Source organism: Papilio xuthus, unplaced genomic scaffold (assembly GCF_000836235.2).
Source record: "Papilio xuthus unplaced genomic scaffold, Pxut_1.1 DF826923.1, whole genome shotgun sequence".
NCBI lineage: Eukaryota > Metazoa > Arthropoda > Insecta > Lepidoptera > Papilionidae > Papilio > Papilio xuthus.
In genome coordinates this window covers 804,465-824,709 of record NW_013531726.1, presented here as the reverse complement: position 1 = coordinate 824,709, position 20,245 = coordinate 804,465, and the positions used below count along the sequence as shown (strand labels likewise).

The window sequence follows — 20,245 nt, the reverse complement described above, 5'->3', positions numbered from 1 at the left end:
ATAAGGTGGTTACCAAAACGAGCAAGCGGCCACCTAAAATCGCTGAAATAGCGAAGTGACCGTTGCCCATACACAATTGCATATGCGTTGCCTACCTTTATTCAACGGAGGAGAGGATGCACAGAAAGGAAATATATTCCCTTTCCATGCATCCTCTCATCCGGAAAGTCCACTTCCACTTCTCATCCTTTCCTTATAAGAAAAAAGGTGGGAAGGGAAAGAGGACTAAATTAGGCCGCCGCGACGCACACTCATCAGACTGTACGCGGACTTGCTTCCACTTGACGCCTGTCTTCTGTGTGGTCGTGGTATATCACTGGGCGAGCCGGGACAATTCGTGCGAAGATGTTAAAACGGGCTCTGCCACTGTTAAACACGGCTGCATGGAACTCGATAGAATTTGGCGTAGATACAATTTAATTCTTCGCGGACGTGTCTTCACGTTGGTTTCTGAGACCAAAATCCTTGTATAAAACACATTATCTCTGTTTTGTCAAAAGACGGGTGACGATAAGTTTTATACAGAGATTTTGATTTCAGAAAACAACAATAAATTGGATTGAATCATTAAAGTTTAGAGAACATTTTTTTTTTCAGGACAATTGGAAATTCTCAAGAATAAAATAACAATTTTATATTTTAATAAATTCACATAAGTGAATATTTATTGGCATTAATGTCTTTATGCAACAAGAATTAATTAAAATAATTAAATATTATATTTTATTGCGGGAAATTGAATCCAGTTTCGAAGTCGATCCAGACTTTGTATGAGCCAACTTTCGCGAACACTGTAAAATAAAAAAAACGTTGATAAAAAACTTACAAAAAATGCTATTTCAAATATTACTTTATCGTACTACAGCCAAAGTATTTAAAAGGTATTAGAATAGTCGCTATGGCGACTGGATTGAATGCCAAAAAGACCATATTCTGGTCTTCTCTCCACACTACGAAGACCATGAACTCAATGAATTGTTGTGGCAATAGCCTAATGGTTAATAGTACGGATTTCAGATCACACTCGGGAGTTCGATTCCAAATATTCGACTATTGTCAAAAATATCCTACCACAAGCCTGCTAGGTTGGAATGGTACAAGAAATGTTAGTAAATTAAAAAAAAATTGCAAAAAAATCCTGGTAATAACTTACCGGCAGGGGAACCGCCCTCAGCAGGAGTGACCAGGACTCCTATTTGCTTGCCGTTGCTCACCAGAGGTGCTCCGATGTCGAACTGTAATAAAAAAAATTCAATGTTAAACCAGAGACAAAAAAAGTTTGACACAATTACAAAAATAAATAAACGATTAGCACATTCCTTGATCACATTTTATGTATTATTTTCACACTACGACCACTCTACTCCAACTATTTGAAGGTTTCTAACATCCATCCATCCATTATTAGTAAAATTAGTAAGACTTAAGATTACGAGATGATTAGAAACTCACTTCAGTGGTCTGTACGTCGCTGGTGGCTTCAAACATGTCATGGCGCTGTTCTGAGAGGGTGAATTCGAAGCAGTTCAGAGTCTCGCCGGGGGCTGCAAGGAACAATCACAGAATTTAACACAATACAACACGACACGACAAATTTGCATATGACAGTGAAACTATTAGACGACTCGTTAGCACTGAACGTGTTATAAGGGAGGATTAAAAGGATAAAGATAAAGACGTAAAACTAACTACTAATGCAAACATTTTTGTAAAACATAAAATAAGAGATAGATAAGAGTTTAAAAAGACATCTTAGTGGATATTTATAATATAATACTTTAAAAAACCGTGCAAAGAAAATACAGAATGCATGATAGTCGTATTATTTGAAATGAGCATATACATTTTTTTCAATATCACAAGGTGGCAAACGAGCGAGCGGCCACCTGAAATCGCTGAAATAGCGAAGTGACCGTTACTCGTAGACATATGCAATTGCATATGCGTTGTCTACCTTTGATCGACGGAGGAGAGGATGCACAGAAAGAAAATATCTTCCCTTTCCATGCATCCTCTCATCCGGAAATTCCACTTCCACTTCCCATCCTTTCCTTATAAGTAAAAGGGTGGGAAGGGAAAGAGGACTTAATTAGGCCTCCGGGACGCACACTCATCAGACGAAACGCGTCTTCTGTGTGGTCGTGGTATTTCACCAGGCGAGTCGGGCCAATTCTTGCGAAGATGTTAAAGCGGGCTCTACCACTGTTAAAACTACAAAGTAAACAAGTTCAAAGTTTACTTACATCCGTCTTCCTGTGCGCCGTAGCCGCAAAGCGTGGCGGTCTCTGGCAGCTCGTCACTGGCCGCCGCCAGCTCCACAGAGCTGATTGTGGCTGTAATATTGAACATTACCAAATTGTAACTAAGTCACATCATTTCATCCATTTTCATATTCTTAATGGTAATAGTTTCATCAAGAAGAATAAAAATAAACTGCTCTCCAATTATTATTTTGCATTTGATTTAAGGACTTATCTGGTTATTACTATTGCCCGCGACTACATCCGTGCGGAGTTAAAAAAAAGAACTTAGCAGTCTATTTCTTATTCCAGACTATGTTCTACATCTAAGCAAAATTTCGACGACATCCGTAAAGCATTTTTAAAGATATCTTCTAACAAACATGCATCCATCCAAAGATTCTTACTTATTATATTTCACTAACAAGACTCTTCGCGATACATTGACAATACTCACGTGTAAACTCGACTTCGCGGTTGATGGCGATGAGACCGACCCTGTTGTTGAAACGCGACGACGCAGTCTCAGTCACCAGCTCGGGGTTGAGCACGTTAGCGGCTCCATACCGGATCCAAGCGAAGCGAAGGCTGAACACAATACCGAATCATATAATTCAGTAAAAGACAAAATCAATCGCTAGTTAAAGCCGAATTAAATAAACTCTTGGGAATATGTCAGACAAAAAAACATGATAGTATCGGCTAAAGTCCTCATTGAATATAAGAATAAACTTAGTAAGTCTTCATATGTATATTCATGGAATAAAAATCTATGACTATGAAAATTTTAAGACCATAAGCAATTTAAACAATTTGTAGATTTTTTTCTTCAATTTGTTAAAAGTTGTAGATGTCTATGGGCAGCGGTCGCATCGCTATTTTAGCGAAATTAGGTTACCGCATTTGCCACCATAAACTAATAAATAAAAAATGTTTTTAACTATTCATGTTAGTGATTTAACAGTGGTAGAGCCCGCTTTAACATGTTCACGAATTGGCGCGACTGTTACACTTACTTCATTACGCAGGCACCAGAGGTAAGCACCCAGCGCTCATTGATGAGGGAACCGACGCAGCTTTTGAGCAGACCAGCACCGAAGGTGTTAGCAATGCGGAGATGCACCACCCATGGGTTCTCAGCAGTCGACACAGCGGTGATGGGAGCTAAAAGTTTAAAAAATTACACTGAAATGCCTTTCGGACTAAAAATCTGTCGTTCGACATTCCAAGGTCAAACAGAAAACCCTAATTTATTTTAAAAAATCGGATAAAGTGTCGGTGGCTCAGTTGTTTAACGCTAGTTCGGAACGGATCGTTAATCTAAACGATCAGGTTCGATCCCAACCATGTAATGTGTTTTTCGATTTTTGAATTTCATATGTTATTATCCGATGTTCTTACGTTGAAGGAAAATAAAAAACACACTATACTAAATCAAAAAATAAAAACACTTTTTAATTTTTTATAACAAACATTGAATTATTTAATCTCCGCATACCCGTCATTTTTAATTATGAAATAAAGTATTATAGAGTGTGAATTAAGTTGAAGAGAAAACTAAAGTTAGTCATAAATTTAAGTTAGGTTAAGTTGGAGGGGACGAAGCTAAGTAAATAAGTGATAATTACACTTACCGTCCAAGCCTGTGCTGCGCCCCTGTAAAATTAAGCATAAATAAATTTTCAAATAACCTTTTAACCTTATATTAAATATGAATTGTAAATTATTTGTCATAAAAAGTTCTATTAACCCTTTAACAAATTATTGTAGTCATGAAATTGACTTGTTGTTTTTAATGTGACAATTGAAACACTATTGAAACATAGTGATGCAAGCTGCACATATCCGAGAAGAAATTCAAAGATATGTGTGAAGTCAACCCGCACTTGGCCAGCGTGGTTGACTATGGCCTAATCACCCTTAACTTACGGTAGGCTCCGAGCCCCTCAGTGGGGACGTATAGTGAGCTGATGATGATGATTTATAAAGATGTTTATAAGATTGTTTCATCTTCGTATTCATCATTATCACTCGGAGTCTCCGTATTATTAGCATATTGAATGAGATGTATAATAGTTTGCATCTCGTGCGGTGCAACATTGTCATCAATGGTAGAATAATCCTGCAGTACCACAGGTCGTTATTCTTCTAACACGAAGTCAATAACGCGGTTAATTCGGAAACCATTGCTACAAGAGACAATACGTGCGGCGTGTGATGGCGTATTAAACGTAATGAGCATCATATTAAGCGTTAAGTAATGTATGAAAACATGTCTTAAGTTGCAGGGACCTACGTAAAATGGCGTATTTTGCGAGAAATTGTATTACCGGGGTTCTACTGTAGTAGTAAACGCTATTTCTCGTGAATAATGCATTATAATTTAATCCTTATTATATTTTGAATCATCAACATCATCATCAGCTCACTATACGTCCCCAACGAGGGGCTCAGAGCCTACCCTAAGTTTAGGGTGATTAGATCATAGTCAACCACGCTGGCCTAGTGCGGGTTGGTTGACTTCACACATATCTTTGAATTTCTTCTCAGATATGTGCAGGTTGCATCACGATGTTTTCCTTCACCGTAAGAACGTCGGATAAATGTACATATGTAAATCGGAAATCGAAAAACACATTGGTACATGGCGGGATTCGAACCCAGGACCTGCAGAATGCAAGTCAACTGCTTGACCACTGAGCCATCGACGTTCCTTTTGAATCATAAATACAGTATATTTATGGTTATAATTAAATAAATTTGTGATTAGATAATTATTTGTCTGTATTAAACCTAATTACGTACATTATGATAATATGGATGATAACCATCATATTATTTTTGACACGGTCCAACAAAATGATTAGAAAAACCTTGACTTAAACTGATTATATAAGTATTTTTGTAAAGGGAAAAGATTTATTGAAATTATGAAAGTGAAACTTTAATATTATAGATTTAAATTGATTTTTAATTCTTAGCAATATCTGTTATTTTCTTTCTGTTTATCTTCTAGTAATATTTGCATCATTAAGAGTTAAGTGTAAGCTAATAGAGTAACTAGAAAGTAGCTTCAAAAAGCTAAGTTATCGAGAGCAATCAGCCTAGCAATAGTAGTTTAAAAATGTTTATTCATAGCCGAGTAATATAAAATATTTTATGACGTCTTCAACACTCGATTCAATAAACTTCTGTAGAATATTTAGATGCTTTGCCTAATTTTAAGAAGTTAGTGTTGTCAATATAGATTTCTGTGAGTAATACTACGAACAATGATTACGGTTTATACAATATTTAGCTTGTGATAAAGCAAAGATTGGAGTACTGCATACAGGATGTTCTTATATGATGGGTACGAAAGAGTATCACAGATGCCTTACTCGAAAATATGACGATTACATCCAACTTACCTCTATCCAAAGTTGCTTCGTTTAGCCACTAGAGTATTATATTTATGTTAAAATAATTTAACATTTATTTTCATATCTTAAAAAGTCTTAGTTTTATTCATATTAAAAACACGATTTTTGTTTCATACACATTTTTATAAACAAACCTTTGACATAAAACCTACTGGGGGCTCACAAACACAAATATAAAAAAAAAACAATCATACTTTTGCAACCGCCTGTATAATCGCTGCCGACTTTTTTTGTTATATAGGAACTTTTCTTCACCAACTTCTGTCTTTAATAAATTTCGCGTGAAAGAGGACATCCTTTAATTATGGTTTAATCATTTCTACTATCTTTTTTTTTAAATATAATTGATAAGTCACTGAGATATTTGAAATATAACGCCACGTATACTCATTTGATATTTGATCACAAATTATATAGACGGATAAAACTTTACTAGATGTCGCCCAATACTCCGTCCGAACGGATTAAAAGAAACTTAATAAGTACTTGTTCATCTAAACTATGTTCTATACGAATATTTTTTTTATTAAAATCCATTCAGTCTTATACCTTCAAACATCCATCAATCCATTTAAACTTTCGTATTTAATATTAATAATAAATAAGGGATAAACTTTGTGTCTTACCTGGACAGCGACAACGAGGGCAACTAAAGCGAATGCAAACTTCATGTTGTAGCTACGTACGAACCAGTAACGACATACTATTGATAATAGTCAACATCTTTATATATTTAGTTTATCAAAGCACAGGAAATTTTAATGATAATTTAATTAACAATTTCCTTTAATCCAAAGATAAAATTGTAATTATATACATTTATCGTCACATCGTGCTTATCTCAACTGATTTCTGAAAGTGATTCCATATAATTGTATTTTTCTAACGGTTAATTATATTAAAACTATTCAGATATATAAAACAAGCTTTAACCCATGGTTTACCTCATTTTTCTCGATTCTAACTTTATATAAATAATCATCGTATTTTAGAAAATCATTAAATACTTTCGGTTTTAATATGCAACATACTTCTTGAAAAAAAAATTAAAAAATGTTTGTAGATTCCAAGAAAGAGGCGTCTATAAGTTTTAAGGGTTACTAATTATCAAAAATGTCTAACTTCTTTCGAAAGTCTTCCATTACAACTCCAAGCAATAGCAACTTATGACCTTTGTTCTCGTAATAATTCCTTACTAAATAAAATTAACCGTAAATTAACCTTCATGTCATAACATGCATATTTTTATGCAATTTCAAAATTATTATAATGGCAACACAAAACGGTGCAGCTGCTTCCTCATTGGTCAAAATATGACGCTGTCAAGATGACATTGACAGTTCACATATATTCCTATTGCTTCAAGATCTTTGTCGAAATAGAATTTAATTGGAAACACAAAGTTTTCAAAATAAATAAATCCCTAGATTGTAAATAGCATTATCAGCCAGAGACATGCGTAAATAATTCCTCATTTCTATTAAACTACCCCACAGTATTTTACAAGTTAACCGTCGACTTCCACTGTCGACATACTAGAATTAATAACAAAATATATAACAACATATTCTTGTTTGGTGGAAACCTGCGGTCTATTCAATTGATATTTTGTTTATATCATAAGGTGGCAAACGAGCGAGCAGACACCTGAAATCGCTGAAATAACGAAGAGACCGTTGCCCATAGACATACGCAATTGCATGTTGCCTACCTTTCATCGACGGAGAAGAGGATACACAGAAAGAAAACATTTCCATGCATACTCTCATCCGGAAAGTCCACTTCCACTTCCCATCCTCTCCTTATAATAAAAATGGTGGGAAGTGAAAGAGGACTAAATTAGGCCTCCGGGACCCACACTCATCAGACTGTACGCCTGTCTTCTGTGTGGTCGTGGTATTTCACCGGGCGATCTGGGACAATTCGTGCGGAGATGTTAAAGCGGACTCTACCACTGATAAATATATTCAAAGAAACTCTTATAAATAATATAAATGTATTTATTAGACTTATATTACTCACAAATTAATTTTTTACATACTAATAGCTTAACATATTTGTTTATAGAGTTGATATTCTGCATATCCGAAGATTCAACATTTTGAAAGGCGACAAAGTTTATTGTTAATTAATTTTCAAACTAAAAATTGCAATTGTTCACTTCTTCATACTTTATTTCTTCAAATTTATAATCAAATTAAATATAATAACACTAACTCTTACGTCCCTCCCCATTCTTTGGACTTGTAGACCAGGACCTGTGAGGTTCCCCCTCTTTAGGCAAAGACCAGCTTTTAGACCGCCGCTTTGGCGTGTTCAACTGCTTATCTCCTTGTCCGTCTGTCTGTTCGTCTAGTTTGGGCGTGGTCAACGGTCTGGTCTTCGATCTGGTCCTAGACTTGGTCCTTGTCCGTCGACTGCGTGATCTGGATCGCTTACGAGACCTAGATCGGCTATGACTGGACCTGTAATACGAGTAATTTGGGAATTAAAAAAAAAGTAGTTTGTTTTTTTTAATTCCAAACACCTTAATATTTGAGTTGCTATAAAACAGTTGTCTCGAAAGAAAATTACAAACAAACAAACATTAATATTTTTGTTAAATAACGTAGTCGTTGTGCGTTTAAATGTAAAACATACAAGATAATAATTAGGGAAACTTGATTAGATGAAATCAACAATCAATCGTCATCAAATGCAATCCAACGTTTCCGTTTTTTTTTCGATTTTATCTTTATCTATATGAGTTCCTATGCAAAAGTTATTTCCTCCGCGGTTTAACAATGTTATAATTTTAAAATGCGTTTTTAAACTCTCCGGTTCCAAACACAAGTGCATGGCTTGACATGACCTTCGAAAATTTGGTAATATCACAAAGAAAATATTTATTTTTGCAATATTTTAATTCATATGTACCCATATAATAATAATTATTTGAATTAATGATTATTTTATTTATAAAAAATCATTTATTAATATTCCTTCAACTATTCCAATCACAAACTTGCGGACAGACAGACACAGGGACATAGAGAGTTAAATTTTTCTTTATCTACAATCGAATAATAAAGATAAACTTCATAATATATACAATAAAAAAAAATTAAACTCACTTGGATCTCCTTCTGGTATTCGAGCGTCTACTTCTACTTCTTGATCTTCTACTTCTCGATCTTCTACTTCTAGATCGTCTACTTCTGGATCGAGAGCGGCTGTACGAGCGATGTCGCGAACGCGTGCGCGAGCGTGACCGCGAGCGCGAATGCGAGCGGCTGTACGAGCGACGAACGTGCGTGCGATCGCAATGATTGTTGCGGCCCTCTTGTGCTGTTAATTTCTTGAAATATCTGCAAAGTGAACAGGTACAGTAACACGAAAACATTCAAACCGCTGATCTTTATTTATGGATACCTCACCACGGTTAAAAATCGCAACCATTAACGATAAAATGGCGAAAATCAAAATGGCACAAAATATCACGGCTTATAGCCTATCCATTTAATAGAGGTCAGTAATACAAAGTCGATGGAAATAAGGAATTATATTTACACATGTAACTGACTGAAAATGTCATTTCTTGTCTATAATATTAGTAAGATAGATTTACTTTGAACAATTTTAGTGTTTAGATGTTTGGATATATTTTTTTTATATCATAAGGTGGTAAACGAGCTATCGGCCATCTTAAATCGCTGAAATAGCGAAGTGACCGTTGCCCATAGACATACGCAATTGCATATGCGTTGCCTACCTTTCATCGACGGAGGAGGGGATGCACAGAAAGAAAATATTTTCCCTTTCCATGCATCCTCTCATCATGAAAGTCCACTTCCACTTCCCATCCTTTCCTTCAAAGAATAAGGGTGGGAAGAGAAAGAGGAGTAAATTAGGCCTCCGGAACACACACTATATATGACATATGTTTGTTAGAAGATATCTTCAGATCGACTCAAGCGATCTTTATGAAATTTGGCACGAATATAGAACATAGTCTGAAAAAAGACGAAGGCTACTAATGAAAGCACTCACTGGTAATACTGGTGGCTGGCATCTGGACCATCAAAGTATGGCATACGAGGCCGCGCCCCGCCCCGCCCGCGCCCGCGCCCCCTCCCCCGCGGCATGTACCCCCTCACAGGGTAATACATTGATGCTGCACATACATACATCATGCACACATACAAATACATTATGTATATAACATTTTTATACATACGTGTCAAACGAACTAACGGATTAGGTTAAGGATACCGATTGCCGATCACGTGGACGAGAGTTCGAATCCCGCCGTTAGACTATTGTCGTTAACTATATCCTAGCACAAGTATACAGCTTAGTTGGAATGGTAAAAGAAATATTAGTAAATTAACTAAAATTTACTAATATTTTATAAAAAAAATAAAAATCGGCGAAATATCGGCCCCTGCGCATAGAAATCCGCAATTGTAGATGCGTTGGCAAATTTGAATCGACGGAGGAGGGGACGCATATAAAGTAGATATTTCCCCTTCAAATGCGTCTCCTCCTCCGTCAAATCCACTTCCCCATCCCATCCTTTTCTAAGATAACGGTGGCTAGTGAAACGGATATTTTTGTCTCAGAAGTCCACAGCAAAAGAGTTTCCAAAATGAATTATTTTGATTAACCACGTCGTTGGCTCAGGGGTTTAAGCAGTTGACTTGCAATATGCAGCTCCTCGGATCGAATCCCGGCATGTACCAATATGTTTTCTTACGGTGAAGGAAAACATCGTGATGCTGCAAATATCTGACAAAGTCAAAGATAAGTGTGAAGTCAACCCGCACTTGTCCAGCGTTGACTATGGCCTAATCACCCCTAACTTAGGGTAGGCTCCGAGCCCTTCAGTGAGGACGTATAGTGAGCTGATGATGAACCATTTATTATAATAAATGAAAAAAATCTTCGATACAATTACTTTGAGGGAAGGGATATCCGGGCGGCGGCGCGCAGGCGTACGCATACGGGAAGCCGTACGGGTACATCCCGGCTACTGCAAACATATATACAAAACATAATAATATATAATGTCTGTATGTTACATTAAAAAAATACATTTCTTACAATCCTTTTCAAATATCTTGACATCTCAAGGTCATAGGTGAACTTCACAGTGAATCCCCCTCATATTTTTACCCCCTCATTGAATCTAACATTGTATTCTGTGCAGTTAAAGTTAAAACCCTCTGCGAAATCAAACTATATAATCTAATGATTTTTTTTAATTTTTGTGTGTCTGTGTAGCTGTATGGGTCTCACTGAAATTATGCACAAATGTAGAACATTGTCTGGAAGAACACATAGACTACTTATTAATTTGTTCATTGAAACACGCGGACAAAGTCGCGAAAAACCGCTAGTATATTTTGTTAATCCAATATCAAAAGGTTTTAAAGATTCACCTGGTGGTTTATATTCAAACTCTCTATCCGGAGTGGATAGTTTCTCTTTCTTGATTCTCTTTTTAGTACTCTCATCTTCTGAGGACAGTGAGCTGATAGGGGAGACCTGTCTCGGTTTCTTCGTTTCTAATGCTGAACGTATCACTATGCGACCTGAAAAAAAACAAAAAATTTTTTTAACAACTCTCCGATCCGGCTTGAAGGACCATTTTAGTTTATTATGGCTAAAATACGTGACATAGTTAATATTCGCTAAATAAACACTTAATATTGCAAATAAACTCGTATATTGTTAAATAGAGGTTCTATACTTAAATATCTCTCAAAAATAAAAATAAAAACTGCAGCTCCTGGGTTTCAAATCCCGGCATGCACCAATGTGTTTTCAATTTTTAATTTACATGTGTACATTTATATAACGTTCTTACAATGAAGAAGAAATCCGTGATGCAAACTGCACATATCTATGATGAAATTCATTCGACCCACAGTGAGCCAGGGTTATTGCCAGGCACCTTTACCTTAGGTAGGCTCCGAGCCTGGGGTGGGTGGGAGTGGGTTTAGTGAGCTGATAATGATGATAAGTATTTCTAGTAAAGGCTTACCATCCTGTGCTTGCTTGACCAGTTCCCTCTGTTTCTCCAACTGTTGTTCCTGCACCCGTTTGAATCTGTCCACAACACGGGACCGTGTCACCTGCTCCTCACTACCATAGTATCTCTCATGCATGCCACTGCGCTGCAACTCTGGACGTAACTAGAAAACAAACATTCTCACTACAATGACCCAGTGTTGTCACATAGTAAATATTAAGAAGTTAATTATTTGATTACTAGTTGTCGCCCGCGACTTCGTCTTTGCAGACTAAAAAAACTTACATCTATGCCAAATTTTCAACAAGATCCATGCAGTCATTGTGGAGATACCTTTAAAGAAACATCCATCCATCTAAACATTTGCATTTATGATATAAGTAAGATTATAAATACCAAATAAAATTACCTCAATTCTTTTGAACAATTCCTCAATAAGTCTTATAGCTTGCAATCTCTTCTGTGCTTGCAGCAGTTTCTTCTGCTCTTCTGCAACCTTCTTGTTAACATCTACTTTGTCCCTCTCTATCAGTTTAGCTAGCCTTTTCTTTTTTCTTCTCTCTTCTCTTTCCCGCATCTTTTCCATTTTTTCCCTTTCATTCTTCTCAAGTTTTTGTCTATATAATTTAAATTATTATGTGTAAGTAACAGTCAGAAATGCTAAACTTTCTTTTTTCAAACCCATATATCTATGTTGAATTATTTTCATGTACGCAACATAAGAATTCATTACAACAAAATGTAAGCCACATTGAAAATTATTACCTTTCTTTTGCTTCCCTTTTGGCAATCTTGTCTTTCTCTATTCTCTCTTCCTCTTCCTTAGCTCTTTGGCGAGCGATGAGTCTCTCTCTGACTATAGCTCTCCGTTTTACAGCTGCATCAGTCATGTGCTTAGTTCTATCGAAGTCCACCCTTATGCTACACCATTCAGATATATCATCCTTCTTATGTAACAGTTTCCGACCTCTCAATGCATCCATACAACGTACAAAGCCAACATATTCACTAAACTGTAAGTAACCTTCAAAGTATACTGATGATTCCATTGCAGGTATGGTTATACCTCTCATCGCTTCTTTCATTTGCATTCTAAATGGATCGGAGGCAGGAACATCAACTTGTCTTAAGGCACCAAATTTTTCAAACACTTTTTTAAACAAACTCTCAGATGGAACTCCATCACTGTAACTGTCTTTTTCATGGATAAACCAACTGATTGGTAAATTAGCAATGTGTACCGTGTCAGGTCGCTCGCCTGGCTTCATCTCGTCCATGTCAGTAGCGTCTCGGAAGAATGAATCCCAAGCATGTCGACTTGGAAACTCAGACTTTGCTTCAGACACTTTAACTTTTAACTGTTCTGGGTAATCATTCAACTGGATAATGCGATTGTCCAGACGAGACAGCACCCTGCCCAACTTCTCGGAACTTTCTAACTCTGCGTCGAACCTTATCACTTCCGAACTATGCTTTATCACTTTCAACATGGAAAACGCGTCAGGTTGGATCATTTTGCGTATTTTCTCCATCAACTCCCAATTCGATATCGATTTTCCGTAAACCTTGTGTGAAGGAAGCTGAACAGAAATATTAAGCTTTGCGAAAGATTTAAGATACAAACGCTGTGGTAGATATAAAACCACAGCGTCTGAAGCGTCCCTACATACTTGAATACTCATTGTAAAAAAATTAAAAGTTAATTTAATCTACAAACTTGAAAAAATAAAATTATTACGCTTAAATACAAAAGTTAAGAATAAAAATAACATTATAATTGTAAGTTACGAAAAAAGCAAGGCAAATACTTAACAATCACTAAATTATTAATATATTTAAATGACCAATGCATATTGCAGGAACAGCGATCATGTTAAATGTAAGTGTGTACTCAAAATCCAAATATTTAAAGAAAATGATCAAATTTAGCATTCACAAATCCTAAATTTTTGCTTTTTTGCAAAACAAGATGTCAGATCAGAACAGAAACTTGTTGTCAATGACATTTTGACATATTATGCAGATAATGCAAAATTTCATCAAGAACCTAGAATATATAACTTTATAGTCTTAATTTGAAAGTTTTAAAACAAAGAATATATAAAATATTTAAAAAAATTATATGCTTGAATATATTATGCATAATCGGTTCCGAGATTTAAAAAAAAATAGCTCTTTTCTTAGATTTTATCTACTATTAAATGTTGGGTGTAGTGCTTGAGACCTAGTACACCAAATAGGAAAAAATGGATGTGGTATCGAACTCTCCACTATTTACAATCGATTCTCCTCTTTTCCATTCTCCTTTAGTTCTTTAGGTATTCTAAATGTAAATATCAGCCTATATCAGACCACAGTTAAAAATAGCGATAGTGCCTTCCCTTAACAATGGTGTGAGAGCTTTCCTTAATTAAAGGACTTCAGCTTTAGGATATAAATCCAAAAAATACTCTAACTTCTCTAGGCCTTTCATGACTATCCATGAGTTCAACACCAAAGTCTCCATTTTATCAATGATAATGACAAGGATGACTATGTTAAAGATGTTGGTCTCAGAAACCCACGGTATGCAGTAGTTTCTTTTGCAATAATTAATAATGGAGATACCATTTTAAACATGAAAATAAGTATAAATGTAAATAAAAGTCTTTAATGTAAAGAATCTTTTTATTTTGTTTATCAGAACTCCACAAGACAGTGTCCTGTAACCACTCAATTTACAATTCACAATAATGATTTAGATCATACTGGGACTTACAACTATAACATAAATAATTTACCATAAACATTTTACATGGCTTTGATATAAGGTTACAATTAATATGACAATCTTCACAATGAAAAAGTGAAGATTGCATTAAATATATATACATAATAACTAGCACATATTTGTCATGTTTACAAAAAAATGTTTTAAGGAATGAATTTTCCAAATAAAACATATAAAATGCAAATTAAATACATTTAAATTTTTACCAAAGGAAAATTATTCATCAATCCTTCTTGCACAAAATACCAATAAACAATCGGTGTACTTTTTTTCATCTTAAACATACAATAAAAACTTTTCACTGGTTTTGCCAAGAAACTTTCTTATGAAATTTCACATGATATTACAAAAAAAAGGTAGAAATAAATACAGAAATAGCTTTGTGCGTTTAAACTAATATCCTTTTTTTTATAAAAGCCTCATTAATTTGAAAATACATGCAAAATTAATACAAAAATTCTGGCTGATAATAATTTACAATTTTTATCCTATTTTAAATTACGAAAACATAACCTGTTGGTCATATTTTCTGGAATACTTCAGGCCAATATTTTGTTATTTGGTCTATATCATACTATATACAGGAACACAGTAAAATCTGTATTTATATAATAATAGAAAACCTTACAGGTCATGCTTTTTCTTAAAGTAATAAAACCTCTATGGACTCTCGTAGCACAGCATTTTAGGAACATTGCCTAGATCATAGATTTATAACTTAGAAATCCTTTATCCGGAGCACAAAGGGCTAGAAAAAGGCCTCTGGAAGCCTTTTATTGCCATTTGAAAATTTTATACTCCATCTATCGGTTAGAAATCTATATCTAGATTAAATATATGTATTTCTACTTCTCAAGAGTTTGAAGAAATACCTTATACCTATATGTTATTGCATTGATGCATCATGTTAACCTTTTTTACATGAGAGTCCATTTTTGGTGACTTACATAACTTTACCACTTTAAGCATAAACAATCTTATATACAGAGTATATAAATGTACAATATTAATATTTACTCCAAAATAATAAAAAAAAAACAGCGTCACATTTCGCGACACATCCATTCTTTTAGCTATAAAATAATTAAAAATAAAATTCTCAGTCTTCTATTAAATAGTAAGTGTAGATTGTTACAAGTTAGATCTATACATTTACAATATTTATACATACAAATATGGAAAAATTGACATAACTAACTTATTACATAAGTCTATATTTACAGCGTTTGAATTAACGCTAATAAAATAACTAAATTTAAACACTTAAACATCTTAAAATGTGACCAAAAGTCAATTTTATATTATTGTTTACCACTTTCACATTTCTTTATAACTAATATAAGTTAATTTGCACTGATGGAGTTACACACAAGTCGAATGATAACTCTTTAGTACACAAGCGCTGATATTGACGCAAACTGTGTCAAGGTTCAACATGTCTCAGCCACTTCTTATCCTTAAAATAATTCACTGGTATTGTATTGCGCCAACAAATGGTTTACATTAGAAAGGCTGGCCAGCCCTTTTAAAGAAATTTTTCAGTTATGGCCACCTTATTCATGAGACAAAACACAGAGGTATCTTTAAACAGCTGTCCAACTTTCCATTCTCAAGGGCATTTAACAGTTTTACAGTGTTTTCAAGAAGCAAGACCTATGCTGGCGATGTTTTGCTGGTTTCTTTCCATGCCAAACAAGCTCCTTTGAGGGATCTCATAAGAGATAACCCTTATCGTCGCCTGGGTCAGTTTATCACCAGTCAGCATATGTTTAGTTCATTGTTATTGTGGCGTGAGTTCAGTTTGCGCGTGCTCGCTTGGCGTGGGGCGGATGTGCGTGCGCTGGTCTCGGGGGCTGCTGTTGCGTGTGCTCCTCCATCGCCATGCCTGACCGCAGCATATATTTGATCTGCAGCATATGCTGCATCACGTCGCGGATCTGCACCAGCGCGAGACCATTCTCGCCCGCAGCCGCTGATTTACATTTACCCGAGTTCCGTAGTACTTGCAGTTGAGTACTGGAAAAATTAAACAAATTAATTTAATACATACCCATAGCATCTATAACTTAAATAGGACTTGCAACTTAGCCAAGTTTTAGGTAAATAGTCTACCATTTTAGACAAAATTAGCTTATATCATTTTGTAACGATTTAAATTACAAAATAGCCGATTCAATAAAACACTTGTACCTTGCACATGAGTCAAATGCCAAATAGGTCGAATCACGCATAATGTATGCATGACTATCCCGAATTTTCAGGGGGTACTTTTTTTCGAGTTAGTTTTAAGATGTAATGTAGGTGAGTACTAACGAGTTGGGCCTATAGAGGGTGAGGCCGAGCGCCTCGAGCATGGAGCGGCAGGTGGCGAGCGGCACGCGCGGGAAGAAGTGGCTGGCAAGGTCGGGCAGCGTCATCAGCAGCTCCGTGTACTGGTATGGCTTCGCGTTGATGCACGGTACCATTGTGTTCTCCACCAGTGCTTTTTGCACCTGCAACAAAAATATTTTCCATTTCAACCTTATACTTAAACCACGCTACAATGAACATTATGTTCTGAAAAGCGATTCGTACTATGTTCTTAAGATTTTTCAAAACCATAATACAGTTGTTTAACTGAGATTAACTAATGACCCATATAAGAAACGCCAATAGCCTTTAAGTTAAAAGTATGGACATCCGATCACGTGATCATTGGTTGGGATCTCACTAAACCATTATTGTGGTGGACCATATCCTAGCACATACATAGAGTTTAACTTAAATAGTTACAAGATATATTTTTAAGGTTAATATGATCAAATAAAAGGGTAGTGTTTACCTTATACGGCGTATGGCTGCCATTTGTATTGATGTCTGCTATAGGGGTAAGCCTTTTGCGCGGCTCCACGGACAGAGAGGTTGAGTGGCCATTCATTGTCCCAGTTACTTGCGGTGGCACACTGAAACAATACAATACTGTTAATTTCAAACTCTAAACATATCAACATGTTTAAAAATTTAAAGACTATATGATGAAAAGGGTAACATGTAAATGGTCAAAGATGTAACTCTTTTCTACGAAAATGTCGATAGATGAATGATAACTCTATATGACTGTATTATATTTATGTCATGAGATATATTTTATTTATTATTGTACATATCTACTTATGTATTTTAATTACGATTTATTATATAATTTAGAATGCGTGGTCCCAACCTCATTTGAATATATTAAACCAAAAGTAGGATGCTTAAGGACACAAGAAACTAAATTCCTTTTGCAGCAAAGCGCTTTAAAATATCTATGGGACTAATTACTTTATTTAAAAAAAACTAAATAAGTTGCGAAATTAGGCATAGATGAATTGAAATAGGAATAAAAGTAATCAATGAAAGAAAGAACATCCTGTTTTCTAGTTTTTAGGCGTTTATTTTTAGAGCATCATCAGGACTTGTCAAATTGTACTTATCCAGATTTAAATATTTAATGAGATAAGAATAGATCACTCCAATGATTATCAAGGTATTATTTGAGATTTAAACACTATCTTATCAATGCTTTATAGATTAGATAAAAAGCTTAAGATAAAAGCTACTTTATTAGTTTATATGAAAAAATATGACAACTTTCATCACCAAATACAATATAAGTTTGGTATGAATAAAATAACTTTGCATTAATAAATTATATAAGCAATTTTTTTATTGGGAACAAAGAAAATTTATGAGCATTTAAAAAAATAATTAAAAATAAAAACAGCATAGTCAAAGAACACAGGCTACTAATAAAGTTTTCTTTTTTGTGTCACAGTCGACTGCCAGTACACCAATATTAATAAAAGGTATAACTAGATATACAGGATGTTCCTAAATGAAATATTTCTAAAGGCATAATTGGCAGAAATAGTACAAATGGTGGGTCTATGTAGATATAAAATGGTATAAGAAGCATGCTCACTTCATGGTGGTGGTGTTTGCAGTGCTCCTCACCAGAGGTGGGGGCGGCTGCTGCGCCATCGCCATTGTTATTGAACTGTTCGGAAACTGCAACCAACACATACATGTTTCACAACAACACCGACAACCAAACGCAAAATATATATACAAAAATAAATACAAGCATGTGGCCCTCCCCGCTCCAAGTCCCCATACAGGCGTAAAACAAACATCTAAATACTTATAATTTAAATACGTTTTATTATATAAATAACAAAACCCACCATTTTTTGCAAATTAAATTGAATTTATCTACAGTAATCTTTGGGAACCTATACAACATGCAAAAAGGAATAAGTTAAAAATTCTTTTAAGCCTTAAAACCCCTAAATATTCAACACTAGGAAGTCATTAAATTGCAATTTTACAGTAAGTTATATTAATAAAACCTCTATAGCTGATAAGGAAATTTCGTGTTTAACAATTTACATCCTCATAGTGAGTACAAGCTTCAAATTAAATATTAGGGTGCAATTTGTAATGATGCAATGCAACTGCATAATGAACTAAATAGTATCACTTCAAGGCATAACAATTATGACATTATATTACTTCAATTTATTCGTGAAATTCTTGTCTATGGTAAAAAAAATGTACATCAAATCATTGTTTATACTATGGGTACTGGAATAAAAAGTATCATGGTAGCAAAGTAGAAGGTTTCCATTGCATAAAATCATGTGTAGAAAATATTATCTGTACTGTTTTTTTTTTAAGAAAAATGAGAGTTATGACACTAAAATTTTGGAATTAGAAACCGCAATGTAACAAATAAAGGTTTCCTTAAAATATGTCTTCCATGTGGAAGCATGGAACAAATGTTACATTGAGTTTTACTTGTTCCAAAGTGGTTTATGGGAATTGATGTAAACACAGCACATTTTTTTGTATTAAGTTTTATAGAGAACATGTAAATTTTCGTTTATAATGGTTACAGGCTTGTTACAAACATGTACAAAGTAATTAAAAAAATATATAACTTGAAGTATGAAAAACATCGTAAAAAATCGAGCAAAGCAAGGCGCAGATTATAAATACATTAATGACAGATACAAGTTTAAAGCTGAACTTTGTTTAAAATACAAAATGTATTATGTAGACATGACAGAAACATTATATACAAGTGTCAAAGATAACGGAGATCGGGGAGGGACCACGCCTTTGACAATTATTTTTAAATTAAATTTACATGAAGAATTCAAACTTTTAAAAATTAAGAACCCTAATTTTAATGCAGAGATTTAGAGATAACTACGAAACTGTACTCGAGTCCTGGATACTGTTTATGTGGTGTATAGGTGTGTGCTATGGGTGTCAACTGACCTGTACATTGCGCTGATGCTGCGACCTGTGCTGCGGCATGCTGGCCGCCAGGTTATAGCGCGCCGCCGCCTGCGCCTGCGCAGCCACCTGTGCCTGTCACCCCACACAATGTCAAACATCTTCATCTCTATTTACGCTACATTCGACTTGTCTGTGAGGTTATAAATGTAACTAACCAACCATAACTAACCAAGCCGTTAAAAGAATGGATATTTATTCCAAAAGAAATGTACTCGAACGATTGAAGACGGCGCCAACTGGCAAATCTTGATGTAATCTCCACAAAATCACCTCTCAGTAGTCAAATCAAGTTCAGGCAGTTAGCTTTTTCAGTTTTGAAATCCAAGCTGTACGTAGTGCGTAGTTTAGTACCTGTGCAAGCCGTAGCACCTGCTGCGTCTGCGCCTGCGAGAGTGCGGCGGGCAGGTTCCAGTTGTTAGCGAGCGCTTGAACAGCGGCGGCTGTAATGCCTCCATGCGGCAGCTGTAGCGCGGCC

At 35.2% G+C, this 20,245-nt stretch overlaps 3 protein-coding genes across 6 annotated transcripts in view; all 3 read right to left on the bottom strand.

Moving 5' to 3' along the window:
- Positions 1-624: 624 nt before the first annotated feature.
- Positions 625-6,377, bottom strand: LOC106122636 (chymotrypsin-1). Its single transcript, XM_013318728.1, has 8 exons — positions 6,289-6,377; positions 3,875-3,896; positions 3,257-3,404; positions 2,698-2,828; positions 2,244-2,333; positions 1,453-1,544; positions 1,154-1,235; positions 625-791 (listed from the first exon to the last, which is right to left on the bottom strand). The coding sequence occupies exons 1-8, from the start codon at positions 6,331-6,333 to the stop codon at positions 724-726; spliced, it is 678 nt and encodes a 225-aa protein (XP_013174182.1). The 5' UTR covers positions 6,334-6,377; the 3' UTR covers positions 625-723.
- A 1,289-nt stretch (positions 6,378-7,666) lies between these two features.
- On the bottom strand, positions 7,667-13,659 carry Xe7 (A-kinase anchor protein 17A). 4 transcript variants are annotated; one of them, XM_013318630.1, is made up of 9 exons: positions 13,488-13,659; positions 12,441-13,255; positions 12,085-12,292; positions 11,688-11,838; positions 11,083-11,235; positions 10,599-10,673; positions 9,692-9,815; positions 8,776-9,009; positions 7,667-8,127 (listed from the first exon to the last, which is right to left on the bottom strand). In XM_013318630.1, exons 2-9 carry the CDS (start codon positions 13,205-13,207, stop codon positions 7,875-7,877), a joined length of 1,965 nt encoding a protein of 654 aa, XP_013174084.1. In that variant the 5' UTR covers positions 13,208-13,255; positions 13,488-13,659; the 3' UTR covers positions 7,667-7,874. The 4 variants fall into 4 exon arrangements, with proteins under 4 accessions (XP_013174084.1, XP_013174083.1, XP_013174082.1 ...); XM_013318629.1 differs by having other exon boundaries at positions 13,520-13,659; XM_013318628.1 differs by lacking the exon at positions 13,488-13,659 and having other exon boundaries at positions 10,599-10,670; positions 12,441-13,467.
- A 668-nt stretch (positions 13,660-14,327) lies between these two features.
- LOC106122311 (uncharacterized) overlaps positions 14,328-20,245 on the bottom strand; it is a 10,635-nt gene continuing 4,717 nt past the window's right edge. Inside the window, exons 3-8 of the mRNA XM_013318250.1 lie at positions 20,122-20,244; positions 19,750-19,842; positions 18,389-18,474; positions 17,267-17,387; positions 16,759-16,937; positions 14,328-16,461 (exon numbers count right to left, since the gene is read on the bottom strand). Of these exons, the coding sequence (XP_013173704.1) occupies positions 16,242-16,461; positions 16,759-16,937; positions 17,267-17,387; positions 18,389-18,474; positions 19,750-19,842; positions 20,122-20,244 (822 nt within the window). The 3' untranslated portion in view covers positions 14,328-16,241. The remainder of the gene's footprint in view (positions 16,462-16,758; positions 16,938-17,266; positions 17,388-18,388; positions 18,475-19,749; positions 19,843-20,121; position 20,245) is intronic.